Source organism: Bubalus kerabau, chromosome 5 (assembly GCF_029407905.1).
Source record: "Bubalus kerabau isolate K-KA32 ecotype Philippines breed swamp buffalo chromosome 5, PCC_UOA_SB_1v2, whole genome shotgun sequence".
NCBI lineage: Eukaryota > Metazoa > Chordata > Mammalia > Artiodactyla > Bovidae > Bubalus > Bubalus kerabau.
In genome coordinates this window covers 22,269,226-22,283,129 of record NC_073628.1, presented here as the reverse complement: position 1 = coordinate 22,283,129, position 13,904 = coordinate 22,269,226, and the positions used below count along the sequence as shown (strand labels likewise).

Here is a 13,904-nt window from a genome sequence, read left to right as displayed (position 1 = left end):
GGAGGCTTCATGAAAAAAGACCAAGAAAATGTGATTTTTTTTAAAGCACAAGGGGACTTTTTTTCACCCGGTCTTTCCCTGACATCTGTTACAGCTTTATCTGTAACTGACACTGAGTGATCCCTTAAGCAAAATCATTTCTAATACTTTATACATACGTGGTGTGTGTGATATATATGTACATACATGTGTGTATAAATGTATACCCACAGGGACTTCCCTGGCAGTTCAGTAGTTAAGACTTTGCCATCCAATGCAGGGGCTCAGATTTGATCCCTGGTCAAGGATCTAAGATCCCACATGCCTTGTGGCCAAAAAACCAAAACATAAAACAAAACAATGTTGTAACAAATTCAATAAAAGACTTGAAAAATGGTCCATATCAAAACAATCTTTAGAAAATGTCTTAAAAGTATATACACATGTACATTAGTGTTCTAAGGGCCAGGTTTTCTTTGAGCACTCTGGTGATGGGATTCTCTGGTTATTCATGGCTCAATTTGTAAAGCAGAAAAAGCAGATATGGTCAAGAAAATGGAAAGAGTAAAATGAATACAGACCCTGCGGGAGAATGCCAGGTAAAGACACAGTTTGAGAACAGTCATCAAGGTACAGCAGCAGACAGTGAGAAGATGGTACTCCTTCATGGGCGTGTCTGTCCTCTGACTCGTCACCCTGGTTCACAGCTCATCACAGTCTGCTCGATGCAGCAGTTGCCGACCTGTCTTCACAGTGTGACTCACATGTTGTTTCTCTCCCTACCAGAGAGAGATTCAGAAACTCTATGAAAACAAGTCATTCCTCTTCCTGGGCTGTGGCTGGACTGTGGATGACACCACTTTCCAAGCCCTTTTTCTGGAGGCCGTCAAGCATAAATCTGACTTAGAACATTTCATGCTAGTTCGGAGAGGAGATGTGGATGAATTCAAGAAGCTTCGAGAAAACATGCTGGACAAAGGGATTAAGGTCATCTCCTATGGAAATGACTATGCTGACCTTCCAGAATATTTCAAACGACTGACATGTGAGATCTCCACGAGGGGAAGGTCAGGTAAGTTGCGTTTGGAGACTAAGAGGGGTCGGAGGGCAGCTGTTCTTCAGCCTGTTATGTGTTTGTGGTGGGTCAGGTCACCACCAAGATGCAGAATATAATCCTAACCAGATTATGAAGGGAGATCATGGTTAGTTTTCAGGTTAGACTAATCGGTGAAATGCAATTGAAATTTAGATTTCAGGGACTTCCCTGGTAGTCCAGTGGTTAAGAATGCACCTTCCAGTGCAGGAGATGTGGGTTCGATGCCTGGTTAGAGAACTAACATTCCCCATGCCGAGGGGCATCTAAGCCTGGAGCCCGTGCACTGCAACAAAGACCCAGGGCAGTTCAGTTCAGTCGTTCAGTCATATCCGACTCTTTGTGGCCCCATGGACTGCAGCACGCCAGGCCTCCCTGTCCATCACCAACTCCCGGAGTTTACCCAAACCCATGTCCATTGAGTTGGTCATGCCATCCAGCCATCCCATCCTCTGTCGTGCCCTTCTCCTCCTGCCCTCAATCTTTCCCAGCATCAGGGTCTTTTCAAATGAGTCAGCTCTTCGCATCAGGTGGCCAAAGTATTGGAGTTTCAGCTTCAACATCAGTCCTTCCAATGAACACCCAGGGCCAATCTCCTTCAGAATGGACTGGTTGGATCTCCTTGCAGTCTAAGGGACTCTCAAGAGTCTTCTCCAACACCACAGTTCAGAAGCATCAATTCTTCTGTGCTCAGCTTTTTTTATAGTCCAACTCTCACATCCATATATGACCACTGGAAAAACCATAGGCTTGACTAGATGTACCTTTGTTGACCAAAGTAATGTCTCTGCTTTTTAAATATGCTGTCTAGGTTGGTCATAACTTTCTTTCCAAGGAGTAAGCGTCTGTTAATTTCATGGCTGCATTCACCATCTGCAGTGATTTTGGAGCCCAAAAAAATTAAGTCAGCCACTGTTTCTACTGTTTCCCCATCTATTTCCCATGAAGTGATGGGACCAGATGCCATGATCTTCGTTTTCTGATTGTTGAGCTTTAAGCCAACTTTTTCACTGTCCTCTTTCACTTTCATCAAGAGGCTCTTTAGTTCCTCTTCACTTTCTGCCATAAGAGTGGTGTTATCTGCTTATCTGAGGTTATTGATATTTCTCCCCCCCAAAAATAATAAATTTTAAAAAAGAAAGAATTTAGATTTGAAAAATAGGGAAGAATGGTAACTCCCTTTTGGCTAAGGCTGTGAGGAAAAAAATATATTTGTGCAATTTTGGTGGGAAGGTAAAGTTATAACAACTTTTCTGAAGGGTAAATTTGGAATATGTTCAGAATTTTAAAACCTTTGACCCAGAAATCCCTTTCGATAAAATCTATCTTAGAAATTTCTCCTAAAGGAGATCACTGGACACTCACACAATTATACAACACAGTTGCACAAAGATACAGGCGTGGGGATGTAGTCAGGGTTGTGGGTAAATGGCAAAAATTGGAAGCAGTCTAAAATGTTCCAGAAAATAGGTGATTCTATAAATACACCATTTATTAATTGATTAAATATTAAATACATATGAAGCCATAAAATAAAAAATGCTTTTACTGCCCAAAATAATGTCAGAGATATAGTATTCTGAGTGGAAAAAATAAAATGCAGGTTGTAAAATGCATTTTTGTATCCCAGTCCCTGGCATACAAGATTGTAGATGTTTTCTATTTTTGTTCGGTGTGCATGGCTTCTCTGGTGCCATAAAGAATCCACCTGCCAATGCAGGAGATGCTGGTTCGACCCTTGGGTCGGGAAGATCCCTTGGAGGAGGAAATGGCACCCACTCCAGTGTCCTTGCCAGAGAGATCCCGTGGACAGAGGCACCTGGCGGGCTACAGTCCACAGGGTCGCAGAGAGTCAGACAGGACTGAGCGACTCAACACAACATAGAGACACGCCTGGCATGAGGCTTAGAAAATTAACTGTGGCTGTCTCTAGGCAGTAGGAGTTAATGTGTTTAATATTTTTTCCTATGGTATGAAATATGAAAATCTATTTTTTATGATTATGCTTTGTCTTTATAAACAGGGAAAAAAAATGCTTCAAAAATGTTATATGGAAACTGTTGTGGTGGCATTAAAGTCAAGTTGGGGTACCATTCCCTTGACATTTTACCTGTCAGTTCTAACTAGAAAGCCAAATGCAGTTAAAAGTTTCCATTTACTAATGGCTCCAGGCAAGCTTCCAGTCAGCCTACCAAATGCAAAACTTTTTGGTATAGCTAAATTGGAGAATGCTTTTTAAGACCTTACTTTGAATAAAGCCAGGCCCCAAGGTATGCCCATTCTGACTCAGCACACAGTTCCAAAGAAACTTTGCTGCTGTTATGTAGAATATGTTCTTGAAAAGTTATTTGCTAATATGCATTTTCATGGTCAATCTGAATGCATCTTAGGGGCCTCTTAAAGGATGGGTAGTTTAATATAGAGAGAACTTGTCCTATGCAATGGGATTCTCATGTGATGAGAAATTCCACAAACTGTGATTATCCATGGCTCTGTTTTGATGGAACAAGATTTGTAAAAGACACCACCATAACTAAACATTTTGAAAACTTAAGTCTACCCTTTTTACAGAAGACTTTTCAAAACCCTTAAAAAAGGAAATTTTCCAATTTATCTTTTTTGTGAAAGCAGTTTGCTAATCTTCTTGGTGACGTTTTCTGCTGTCCTGCAATATTCCAGATTCTTCTACTGTTTGCCCATAGGTGGGACTCTTAGTAGGCTTTTCCACTGGGCAAGGAGTACACACTTTGTGCTTTTGATCTGTGTTCTTGAGATCTTCTAGCCAGGGAAGATGCTAATGTGGAAGAGAACAGAATCCCGCCAGACAGCTCTTCCTACGCTAAGTCTTTTGTTGACAAAAGTCATCAGAAGTATTGCGAAGCTGCACAGACTGTCCTTAGCTGCATGGGTTTCCTAGCAGAGCGACTCCCCATGAAGTTACCACTCATTGCTGCTGCTGCTGCTGCTACTACTAAGTTGCTTCAGTCGTGTCCGACTCTGTGCAACCCCATAGACGGCAGCCCATCAGGCTTCCCCGTCCCTGGGATTCTCCAGGCAAGAATACTGGAGTGGGTTGCCATTTCCTTCTCCAATGCGTGAAAGTGAAGTTACTCAGTCGTGTCCGACTCTTCACTACCCCATGGACTGCAGCCTACCAGGCTCCTCCGTCCATGGGATTTTCCAGGCAAGAGTACTGGAGTGGGGTGCCATTGCCTTCTCCGTACCACTCATTAGGGTATTGTGAATTGTTAAACATCAAGGATTTTCCGTGTGGCCAGGGGCTTTAATTAGAATGGTCAGCTGAAGTTTGTGATCTGAAATCTAGCAGAGCAGTTTTAGGTTAAAGCACTTCAAGTCAAATTTACCTTCCATCCACAGTTAGGTTTTGAGTCTATAGGTAAACACCAGTGAGAGGTCAGAGGTCTTTGACTGCTGTTGTTTTATAACCCTGAGCTCTTGCTCTGTACCGGGCATTGTGCTGTGTCCAAACTTTTGCATAGTGAAAATTACTTAGGTTGGAAGATTCTGTAGGCTGCAAATACATTTATTTCAGGAAAATCAAGTAATGGGGAAAAGAAGGTAATTCTTTTATAATTCACTACTATCACAAAAGCAGTTACTTTGGTATATTTCAGTTAAGTTTTTCTTGTGCATTTCCTCATGGTTGTAAACAAAATCTATATACAGTCCTGGTACTTTTTAAATTCAGTGATACATACATATCATACATTTCCGCACATGGCAGCAGTCTTCATAGCCAGTATGACTGTGTTATAATCCACTGTGTCACAGTTACCTAATTATTTCCCTGTTTTAGGCAGTATCTAGTTTTTTTCCTACTGTAAGCACTGTTGCAGTGAACATATCTTCATCCCTGGAGTTTTTTCTTTTGCCAGTAATTTCCATAGGCTGTATTCTCAGTATAATTACCAGGTCAAAGGTAACATTTTAGTGGCTGATAAATACTGCTCTAGTGTTTTCCAGGAGGGGAATCCCAATTTGTGTGTTCGAGCGCTGTCTCTTGCTTATTTTTACTCCAGCTGTCCATATTTCTGTCTGCTATTCTTTTCTCCTGTGTATTCAGTTTTAAACTTCTTCCCACGCATTTATTCCAGTGCTGTCCAACAGAATTTTCTGCACTGACTGAAGTATTCTATCATCTCTGTCCAGTATTGTAACCACAAGCCACACGTGGCCATTGAGTTTTGAAGTGTAGTTAAGTGTGACTGAGGAGCAGACTTTTTCCTTTTTTTGGCCACCCCATGCCGCTTGTGGAATCTCAGTTCGCCAGCCAGAGATCGAACCCACCCCCCACCCCCGACAGTGGAAGTGCAGAGTCCTAACCACTGGACCTCCAGGGGAGTCCCCGAGGAACACAGTTTTTAATTTAGAACTAAACAGCACATGTGGCCAATGGCACTTTATCAGACAGCAAGGCTCTAAGCCCATTCTGGGGGTGTTAGCTCAGCTCCTAGTCATTCTTCTGCTTGGCTGAATTTTCCCCCTTGCATGCTGCTTCCTGTCCCCGGCTGGAGTAGTTTTATTTACCTAAACTTGGCCTTCTGGACTAGTTAGGGACACACTTGTTTTTTCACAAGGAGTGTTAGCGCACTCAGGGACCTCAGTGCTTCCGTATCATCTAGTACAACAGTGTGAAGACTAACCTGGTTTATGCCCCTGCCTCGGAGAAGGCAATGGCACCCCACTCCAGTACCCTTGCCTGGAAAATCCCATGGACGGAGGAGCCTGGTAGGCTGCAGTCCATGGGGTCGCTAAGAGTCGGACACGACTGAGCGACTTCACTTTCACTTTTCAGTTTCATGCATTGGAGAAGGAAATGGCAACCCACTCCAGTGTTCTTGCCTGGAGAATCCCAGGGACGGGGGAGCCTGGTGGGCTGCCGTCTTTGGGGTCGCACAGAGTTGGACATGACTGAAGCGACTTAGCGCAGCAGCAGCAGCAACTGTGCATTAGTAATAATTTCATCCTTAGACCATGTGCTTTCACCTCCCTTTAGTTGGCTGCTTTGCTAAGTGTTAGCTGTTCGGTCATATTATCTGATACTGATGTGTGTTCTGTTTAGCAGGGATCGTGAGAGAAGGCCAGCTGAATGGCTCGTCTACAGCACACAGTGAAATAAGAGGTATACTGTTTCCTGTTCAACCATTTGTCAGCAGAAAATGTTTTCCCAGCACTCAGTTAAGACCTTGGAGAATGACTTAGCTCTCCCACTTGTAGAGTCTAGATTTTCCTACCAAGTCCATTCACAGGTTTCCTAGTATTTGGTGTCTTGTCCTCTCTAGGATTAAGCTTGACTTCAGTTTCTGGAGAAGGAAATGGCAACCCACTCCAGCACCTTTGCCTGGAAAATCCTATGGACGGAGGAGCCCGGTAGGCTACAGTCCATGGGGTCGCAGAGTTGGACACGACTGAGCGATTTCACTTTCCTTTCAGTTTCTGCAGCTTTAGATGGATAAACCTGACATGTGAAACTTCACTTACCGTCTTTTTTCTCTCTGCAGACCATAGTACCTGAGAGAGCTAGAGGAACAGCCACCATTAGATCAAGCTGTCAGGGCCTACCGTGGAGTGTTTTAACAAGCGAACTTACAAGAACCCGAAGCAGCTCCTAGGAAGTACCAATACCCAGAGGCTGAAAGCTGGGGGTTAGCAGAGATGTCCAACTTAATCCTTCATGCCGGCTCGTTCCTCTGCAGCCTGTTCCAGTTCAATACCCAAGTGACAAGGGGCCCAAATGGAGCCCCCACCCCACCCCAGGCTGAGTCCACACAGCAGGTCAACAGGACATTTCCACCGACCGTGGCTGCACAGAGGACTTGGGCTCTCGACGCCACGGGTTCGCCGTGGCTCTTGCGGCAGTTTTGTACTCTATACTTGGTTTTTCAATTAAGCTTAATGGCTTTTTTAAAATATGACTTGAAGCTCTAGTTTTCTAGACCTTTTACAGTGTACAGTATTTTACATAATTGAGCTGTAATATTAAAAGCTTCTTCATTTACTTCCCAGGGCCCCAGCTCTACTTTGAGTCACTTTAGAAAACTCATGACCTGCAAAGGTACAGGCCGAATTTAAATTTTAAAAGTTCTATTCTTGTACCCTGTGGGGAAGGTGATCTCATTCTCGGGACAAGCGCTGATTTTCACCCGATTCCTCAACATTTATCAGTTCCCGTTTCCCTTCCTGCCATGTACCCTAGAAACTCTAGTTAGTGTGCTGTAGGAGTTTAGTTTTGAATCCTCTGTAAAATGACTCCAAGACCTAAAAGGCAATTTACTTATGAAATTTATTTTCTCATATAAATTATGTATTTCTCTGGGCAGACAGCTTCCCCTTATTGCACTAATAGCACATCTGTAATGCCAAGCTACAGGACGAGTCGTAACAAGGTCTGTATTCTTCAACGTGGCACTTGTCTACCAGGCACTGTAGAGGAGGGTGAGGAGCCAGGATCCGCTGGGGAGCAGAAGGGGGAGGGGGCAACATGTACCCCTCCTGACAGTTGGTTTTTTCCCGGGAAGGGGAACATGCAGTTACGTGTGGATTCTGGAAGTGGGAGGAGGTCTTGGAGGCTGAGAAACCCAATGCAACACTGCAGCGCGGCTCCTTTTACTTCTGTGGGAGGCGGGGACCCCTCTCACTCATGTGTAACGCATCACTGTGGCCTCGCTGAGGCTTTGGGGAAAAGGGGAAGGGATCATTGAATTAGCAGCAATTAAGAAGAGGCCATACACTGCCACAGTGTGGGGGTGTTATCCTGGCCCTGCGGACCTGAATGCTGTGTATCCTACGGAGAGGGGCCATCGAGACCCAGAGCAGGCTCTCAAGCCTCTTCTCTAATGGAGCAGGGGACGATGCTCGGATGTCCCCGTGACCCCACTAACTAGCAGAGCTCTGGTGTTGGATCTACTAACCATTGGTCAAAGCTGTAATGAGACCGAGTCTGTAGGCAGAGTGAGGGATGCTGGATTAGGAAGGGGGAAGAGCACGGGGGTGGGGCAGGGAAGGGTAGTGGGCAGTGACTGTAACATGATTAGGGCCCCCTTGCAGGTGGAGGCTGGGCTGAACAGAGAGTGGGGTTACGAGGGGCTGCAGGCCCCGGAGCCCCCCTCACTCTGCCTTTGAACTACACTGAAGACAAGCTGCTCACATACTCTAAAGCACATTCTTGATACAGGGATAGGGACTTTGGGGGAAGCGGTGATTTGGTATCAGGCGAGAGCCACATTAAGCCTTCATGAGGGCAGCCACCACAGCCTTGGCGTTTAGACTGCGTAGGTCACAGTAGGTCTGGCCAGTGCCCACAAAGACGATGGGTTTGCTTGTGATGTAGGTCATAGAAATCGCAGCTCCCACCTGAAGCAGAAACAGGATACCCAGTCATCTCTGGACCCTGCCTCTTCACTCCCTCAGCAACGGGAGGCTCTGGAACCCATGTGCCCTTAGAGCCTCCGCTCCCCTGTGAAGGACGGCCATTCCCCCTCCTGGTCCCACTTTGCCCTATGTCATCCATGTTTACCTTGTCATCAATGGTATCAAATTTGGTAAGGACAATGCCATCAATGAGCCGAGGTGTCTGGGCCATAGAATGGTCAGCCAAGGCTCTGTTGAACTTGACCTGAAAGGAGAAACATGATATAAATATAACATACCTAACTGGCCAGAGCTGAGGTTGGAAAGAGAACCAGGCCCGAGCCCTCACCAGCTGGTCCACGGCCTCGTTGCCTACTAAGGCCTCCCCCACAAACAGCACCAGGTCGGGTGTGTTGACAGTGATGAGCTTGGCCAGGGCAGTCATCAGGGGAGCGTTGTCTTGCATGCGGCCAGCTGTGTCCACCAGCACCACATCAAAGCCTTGGTTACGTGCTAGAAAGAAAAAAGTGGTCAACTCAAAACTCCTGGACTGTTGCACTCATTTCCAGCTTCCTCTCCACAGGTCCTAAACTGGCCCTATTAGAAGTCTGCCTGTTTATTTCCTTAGTTTCTGAATCAAGTTAGAAGGTGATGTAAGAAACAGTTTCCACACTCTGTCATTAAGCATAATTAGGGAAAGGAGAGCAGGTGGGTGTGTGTGTACACTCAGTGTGCCTGACTCTTTGCAACTCTGTGGACTGTAGCCCGCCCGGCTCCTCTGTCCATGAATTTCCCAGGCAAGAATACTGGAGTGGGTTGCATTTCCTCCTGCAGGGATCTTTCCGACCCAGGGCTGGAACCTGCATCTCTTTTGTCTCCTGCATCGGCAGGCAGATTCTTTACCACTGAGCCACACCTGGGAAGCCCTAGCAGGAGGACAAAGGTGACCAAATATTGAGGTAACAAAACGAATATATAAGGTTTGCCTGCAACTACACGTGTTACCCCAAGGCGGAGCATGGCATAGCACATCACTAATTCTGAGCTGCTACTGAGCAGAAAGTTGGTGGTAGGGTAACCCTGGTCCTCTGCAAGTTCCAAGAGAACCCCTGGAGCAAAGGGGCCCGCTTGCTGTGCACTGTACCAAAGGCAATGGCCTCCATGGCAATGCCAGCAGCATCCTTGCCGTAGCCCTTCTCAAACAACTGCACCATGGTGCGGCCGCCGTGGTTCTCTGGGGGGTGCAGGGTGCTCAGACGCCGGGTGTGCGTCCGCAGCTGTTCCACAGCCCCGGCACGAAACGTGTCGCAGGCAGCGATGAGGACACTGAAGCCGTTCTCTAACAGCCAGAAGGAGATCTGTAAAAGAGGCAGAACTGTCAGCCAGCCCCAGAGCGGCAGAGAAGGAAAAAGCAGCAGAAACAATGTCAGACTCAGGCTGGGGAATAGCACCCACCTTGGCAAGGTTGGTAGACTTCCCCACGCCGTTCACACCACAGAAAGTGACCACATACGGGCGCTGATGACGCTGGGCATCCATGATGTCCCGGAGCATGTCTACGCGGCGCTGCGGCTGTAGAATCTGCACCAAGGACTCCTGCAGAGCTTGCTTGACCGTGGAAGTCACCGCTGGGGGTGGAGCAGGGAGATATACCCATGAAGCCCAAGTCAGGTGCTCCGAATACCTGGCATCTTGCTGAGCTAAAGGGAACTAGGATCCTGCCCAGGAATCCACACCATATCTGACAGCCCTAAGCACCTGACAAGTAATTGATTCAAATCCTCTAAAGTTAGATGTCATGAACACCTGAAGTCTAAGTGAAACAACAGAGATTTAGAGATTACAGTTTGTCAAAAGTCACGCACCTAATAAGAATGGTGGTGACTTCATAACCTCCACCCAAGCACTTCCGGGTCTGGGGAGATACTTACTGCTGAACGTCCCCATCACCTTCCCTTCCAACTTGTTGGCCACAGATTCACAGAGCTGGACTGCAATGTCTGCTGCCACATTCTTAGCTAAGGAGGGGGACAAGCGTGGGGTGAATGCCCCGGCAGGAGTGAACGACCCCCATGGTACAGCCCTTCTACCCCACCATCCTTACCCCAAAAACACGAGTCTGCCCTGTCCTGACTCACCAATGAGATGATCACGCATCTTGTCCAGCACAGATTCCATGTCTTCACGAGTCAAGCTCTTGGAACCCACAAGGCCCTTCAGCATCCCAAACATGCCACCCAGAGTCCCCTTGGTAGCACTGCAGGCACAGAAAACCACAGATGCACAGAAAGCCAGCAGGCAGCCAGCAAGTCCTGTGCCTTCGGAGCTGTACCCGCCACCCGCCACCAAATCCCGTACCTAGGTTTGGTGGAGTTCTGAGCAGCTCCTTCATCATCTGAGCTACTGCAGTCCAGATCCTGAAGCTGCCTCCCGGGCCCAGTCCCTCGAATCTGGAGGGTGTGGGGAGAGGAAGAAGGGATCAGGAAACCATGAGCTGGCGGGGAGGGAAGCCTGGAGTGACTCTGTCCCACACTGCTCTGCCCCTTTGACTCCAAAAGCTCCAAATGTAACCCACCCTCTGGCTCCAAGAAATCAAGGGGACTGCCTTCCTCATCTCTCCTTCCCCCTGCTTCTTATTACCATTAACCCTCACTCTGGCCCCTGCTACCTCTTACCAAGTTGATGTCCTCGGGTGGGGCCACTTCGGGGGCTCCGTTGGTGGTGGGAGTGCTGTAGTCCAGAACTTCCTTGTTAGCAGAGCCTCCCAGTGCCCACACCCGGGGTGCCTTTTTGCCCTTCTCCTTGGGAGCATCTGACTTACTGGACTTGCTGTGAAGGGTTACAGTAGAGAGGGTTATGGTGGAGCAGCAGGACAGGCAGCATCCACCTCAGAGACAAGGACTCCCTCACCCCCAACGTGTCTGGATAGCAAAAGCTGAGGGCAAAGCTGGGCTGCTCACCCGGACTTCTCCATACCCCTCCCATGCTTCTGAATGAACTCTTCCCGCTTCCTGCGGATCTGCTCCTCTTTGGAAAGTTCCTCCCCGTTCTCAGGTCCTACTGGGAGACCTGACTTTTCTGCGGGGGCTGCTTTGCTAGTAGCCAGAGGGCCATCAGAACCTGTCAAGGAGAAAACTCACTGAAAAAAAAAGACCAAATTCCAACAAAATAGACAAATGGGGAAAACCCTCCCAGATCATTCAGAGAAAACTGAAGAAACACCTGGGGGATCACCGAGATTGGGGACAATAATGAGGGTGGTGGGCACCTGAGCCAGGGAGGCAAACGACAACAAAGGGAAGGACAGGGAACCACTTCAGTGCCACCTTAACAACTTCTCATGCCCCTGGATGTCCAAGTTCAAACTCACCTTCCTTCTTGGCCCCCTTGTTTTTTTTGTTATTCTTGGCTTTTTCCTTAGGCTTTTCACCCCGTGTCTCAATCATGGATCTCACAGGTTTCTTCGCCTTCTCAGAATCTTCAAATTTCTTCATGGTAGTGGGAGCACGGATCTTACTGCTCTCCTCTGCTTCACTAAAGAGAAAAGTTCATACTAAGTCGCTTTAGTCGTGTCTGACTCTGCGATTCTATGGACAGAGGAGCCTGGTGGGCCAGGATTGGATTTTCCAGTCAAGAATTCTAGAGTGGGTTGACACTTCCTTCTCCAGGGGATCTTCCCAAGCCAGGGATCAAACCTGGGTTTCCCACATTGCAGGTATTCTTTACCATCTGAGCCACCAGGGAAGCCCAAAGAGAAAAGGTTGACAGTCTAAATCCAGGGGAAGGGCCCTCACACCAAGCAGGCAATCAGAACTGGGAAGCCAACTCAGGAGCCCCTTTCAACCCACAGCATACCATGCCCTCTTGGGAAGGAAGGGAATTCATCAAGTCTCAGAAATTGACTTTGCAGAGGGGAGGCCTCTTACCGAAGGAGCCGCAGAAAGTCATTCTGGAAATCAAAAGTGCCATTCAATAGACTTAAGGCACTCTGCTGTTGGATCTCAGTGCGGTACTTGTCTCGAAACAGCCGGTGAACGTCGTCTATCAACTTGTCCACATATGTCAGTGTTAGGATCTTCTGAAAACCTACCTGTTCAGGGAAAGGAACAGAGCCAGCAGATCTGCTTACATGCCGGCCCAGAACAGAGGGAAGCCAACTTGACCCAGGCCTCCAGGGACTGGCTCAGCCCCCTGGCCGGTTTCCCTGACCTGAGGAGCAGCCAAGCCCTCTGACTGGGCCCAAGAGCGGCTTCCCTTTTCCCCTCCACCCTCCTTGTTTTCTCAGTTACTTCATCGTAGACACTGGGTGCAATTAATCAGGATTTTCTGAATCATCAGGACTGCCTGTCAATGTAATCGTTACCCCTCTAAAATACCCTCACTTACCACAAACACCAACTCAAACTGGTTGTCCAGTTTATACTTGAGAGTGAGTGCCTCATGGGTGAAGGAGTTGTTACCTCCTCTCTCCTGGAAAAAGAGTGTATATCAGAATTCAGACTGTCCCCTCAAACACCTGGAGCTGGGCCCCTCCAGGACTACCTTCGGGAAGGAACCAGACATTCCCCTAAACTCAAACCTGTCCCCCAGGGCCAAAAGATTCAGGGCACTGCTCTCCAGCATTACACCTGGGAGAAAAGTGTAGACACCCAGCTGGGGGGGTGGGGGAAGGAGGGGAAAGGTGGGAGGGACCGACATGTGCCAGCGAGAAGAGTCCTCATGTAAACAATCAGGTTTACCGGCAGCCGGACACTATCTACACTTCTTAAAAGACGTTCTTTCATCCTTTATCTCATCCAGCCTTTGCGACAACAGAAAAGCAAGCCGCTGGTAGTGAAACTGGGGAACGAAGGGAGGTCTCAATAGACTACCGAATCCTGCCAGAGTCCCAGAAAGCGGAGGGGGGAGGGGACATCACAAAGTTGAGGGATGGTCTGATAGGAGCGGGAGAAAGAAGTGGAGTTCTGGCTACGAGCGAGTGGCCAGTTTGAGGTAGGCAGACAGGGTGAGAGGGAGGCCCGGGATCAGTCAAAGGGGACTAGGGGTCGGGTCAGGGGGGAGGGGGACGAGCCCGGAGTTCTGATCCCGCGGGGGCGGTACCTGCAGCAGCACGGAACGAATTAACGCGTTAACAGGCCCGGTGCATGAGTCGCTCACGCCCTGAAAGCACCAGAGAACGAGCCCGCCTTTGGAAAAAATGGTGAAGAAGTCGAGCATGGCGGCAGCGGGAAAGGAGCCGGGGCCGGCGCCGGGAACTCAGGCCTCGATCGCCGCCGCTTCCTGCTGCGCCAAGCGCGGGACACGTCACACCAGCGGCCCCGGAAACCGGCGCAGCCGCACTTCCGCTCAGCGCCGCCGGGATCCCTCCCCGGCTCCGCCCACGGGCGCGCAGGACTGACGTAGACGCCCAGCTGGCCAATGGAGGGTGGGGGCGGGCCTCGGAGGGGCTCTCAGCAAGTCA

At 48.4% G+C, this 13,904-nt stretch overlaps 2 protein-coding genes across 5 annotated transcripts in view; one reads left to right on the top strand and one right to left on the bottom strand.

The window, feature by feature from the left end:
• Window positions 1-7,101, top strand: part of FAM118B (family with sequence similarity 118 member B) — a 49,291-nt gene extending 42,190 nt beyond the window's left edge. For 2 of the 3 annotated variants that reach the window (XM_055581223.1, XM_055581221.1), the window contains 3 exons: window positions 766-1,051; window positions 6,156-6,215; window positions 6,595-7,101. In XM_055581223.1, coding sequence (XP_055437198.1) covers window positions 766-1,051; window positions 6,156-6,215; window positions 6,595-6,608 — 360 coding nt within the window. In that variant the 3' untranslated portion in view covers window positions 6,609-7,101. The remainder of the gene's footprint in view (window positions 1-765; window positions 1,052-6,155; window positions 6,216-6,594) is intronic. The other variant, XM_055581222.1, reaches the window with a different exon arrangement.
• Window positions 7,102-7,357: 256 nt separating this feature from the next.
• SRPRA (SRP receptor subunit alpha) lies at window positions 7,358-13,833 on the bottom strand. 2 transcript variants are annotated; one of them, XM_055581218.1, is made up of 14 exons: window positions 13,544-13,833; window positions 12,830-12,913; window positions 12,370-12,533; window positions 11,814-11,977; window positions 11,404-11,563; window positions 11,119-11,272; window positions 10,802-10,893; window positions 10,582-10,700; window positions 10,375-10,461; window positions 9,899-10,071; window positions 9,588-9,801; window positions 8,793-8,956; window positions 8,610-8,708; window positions 7,358-8,446 (listed from the first exon to the last, which is right to left on the bottom strand). In XM_055581218.1, exons 1-14 carry the CDS (start codon window positions 13,658-13,660, stop codon window positions 8,318-8,320), a joined length of 1,920 nt encoding a protein of 639 aa, XP_055437193.1. In that variant the 5' UTR covers window positions 13,661-13,833; the 3' UTR covers window positions 7,358-8,317. The 2 variants fall into 2 exon arrangements, with proteins under 2 accessions (XP_055437193.1, XP_055437195.1); XM_055581220.1 differs by having other exon boundaries at window positions 7,358-7,765.
• Window positions 13,834-13,904: the final 71 nt, after the last annotated feature.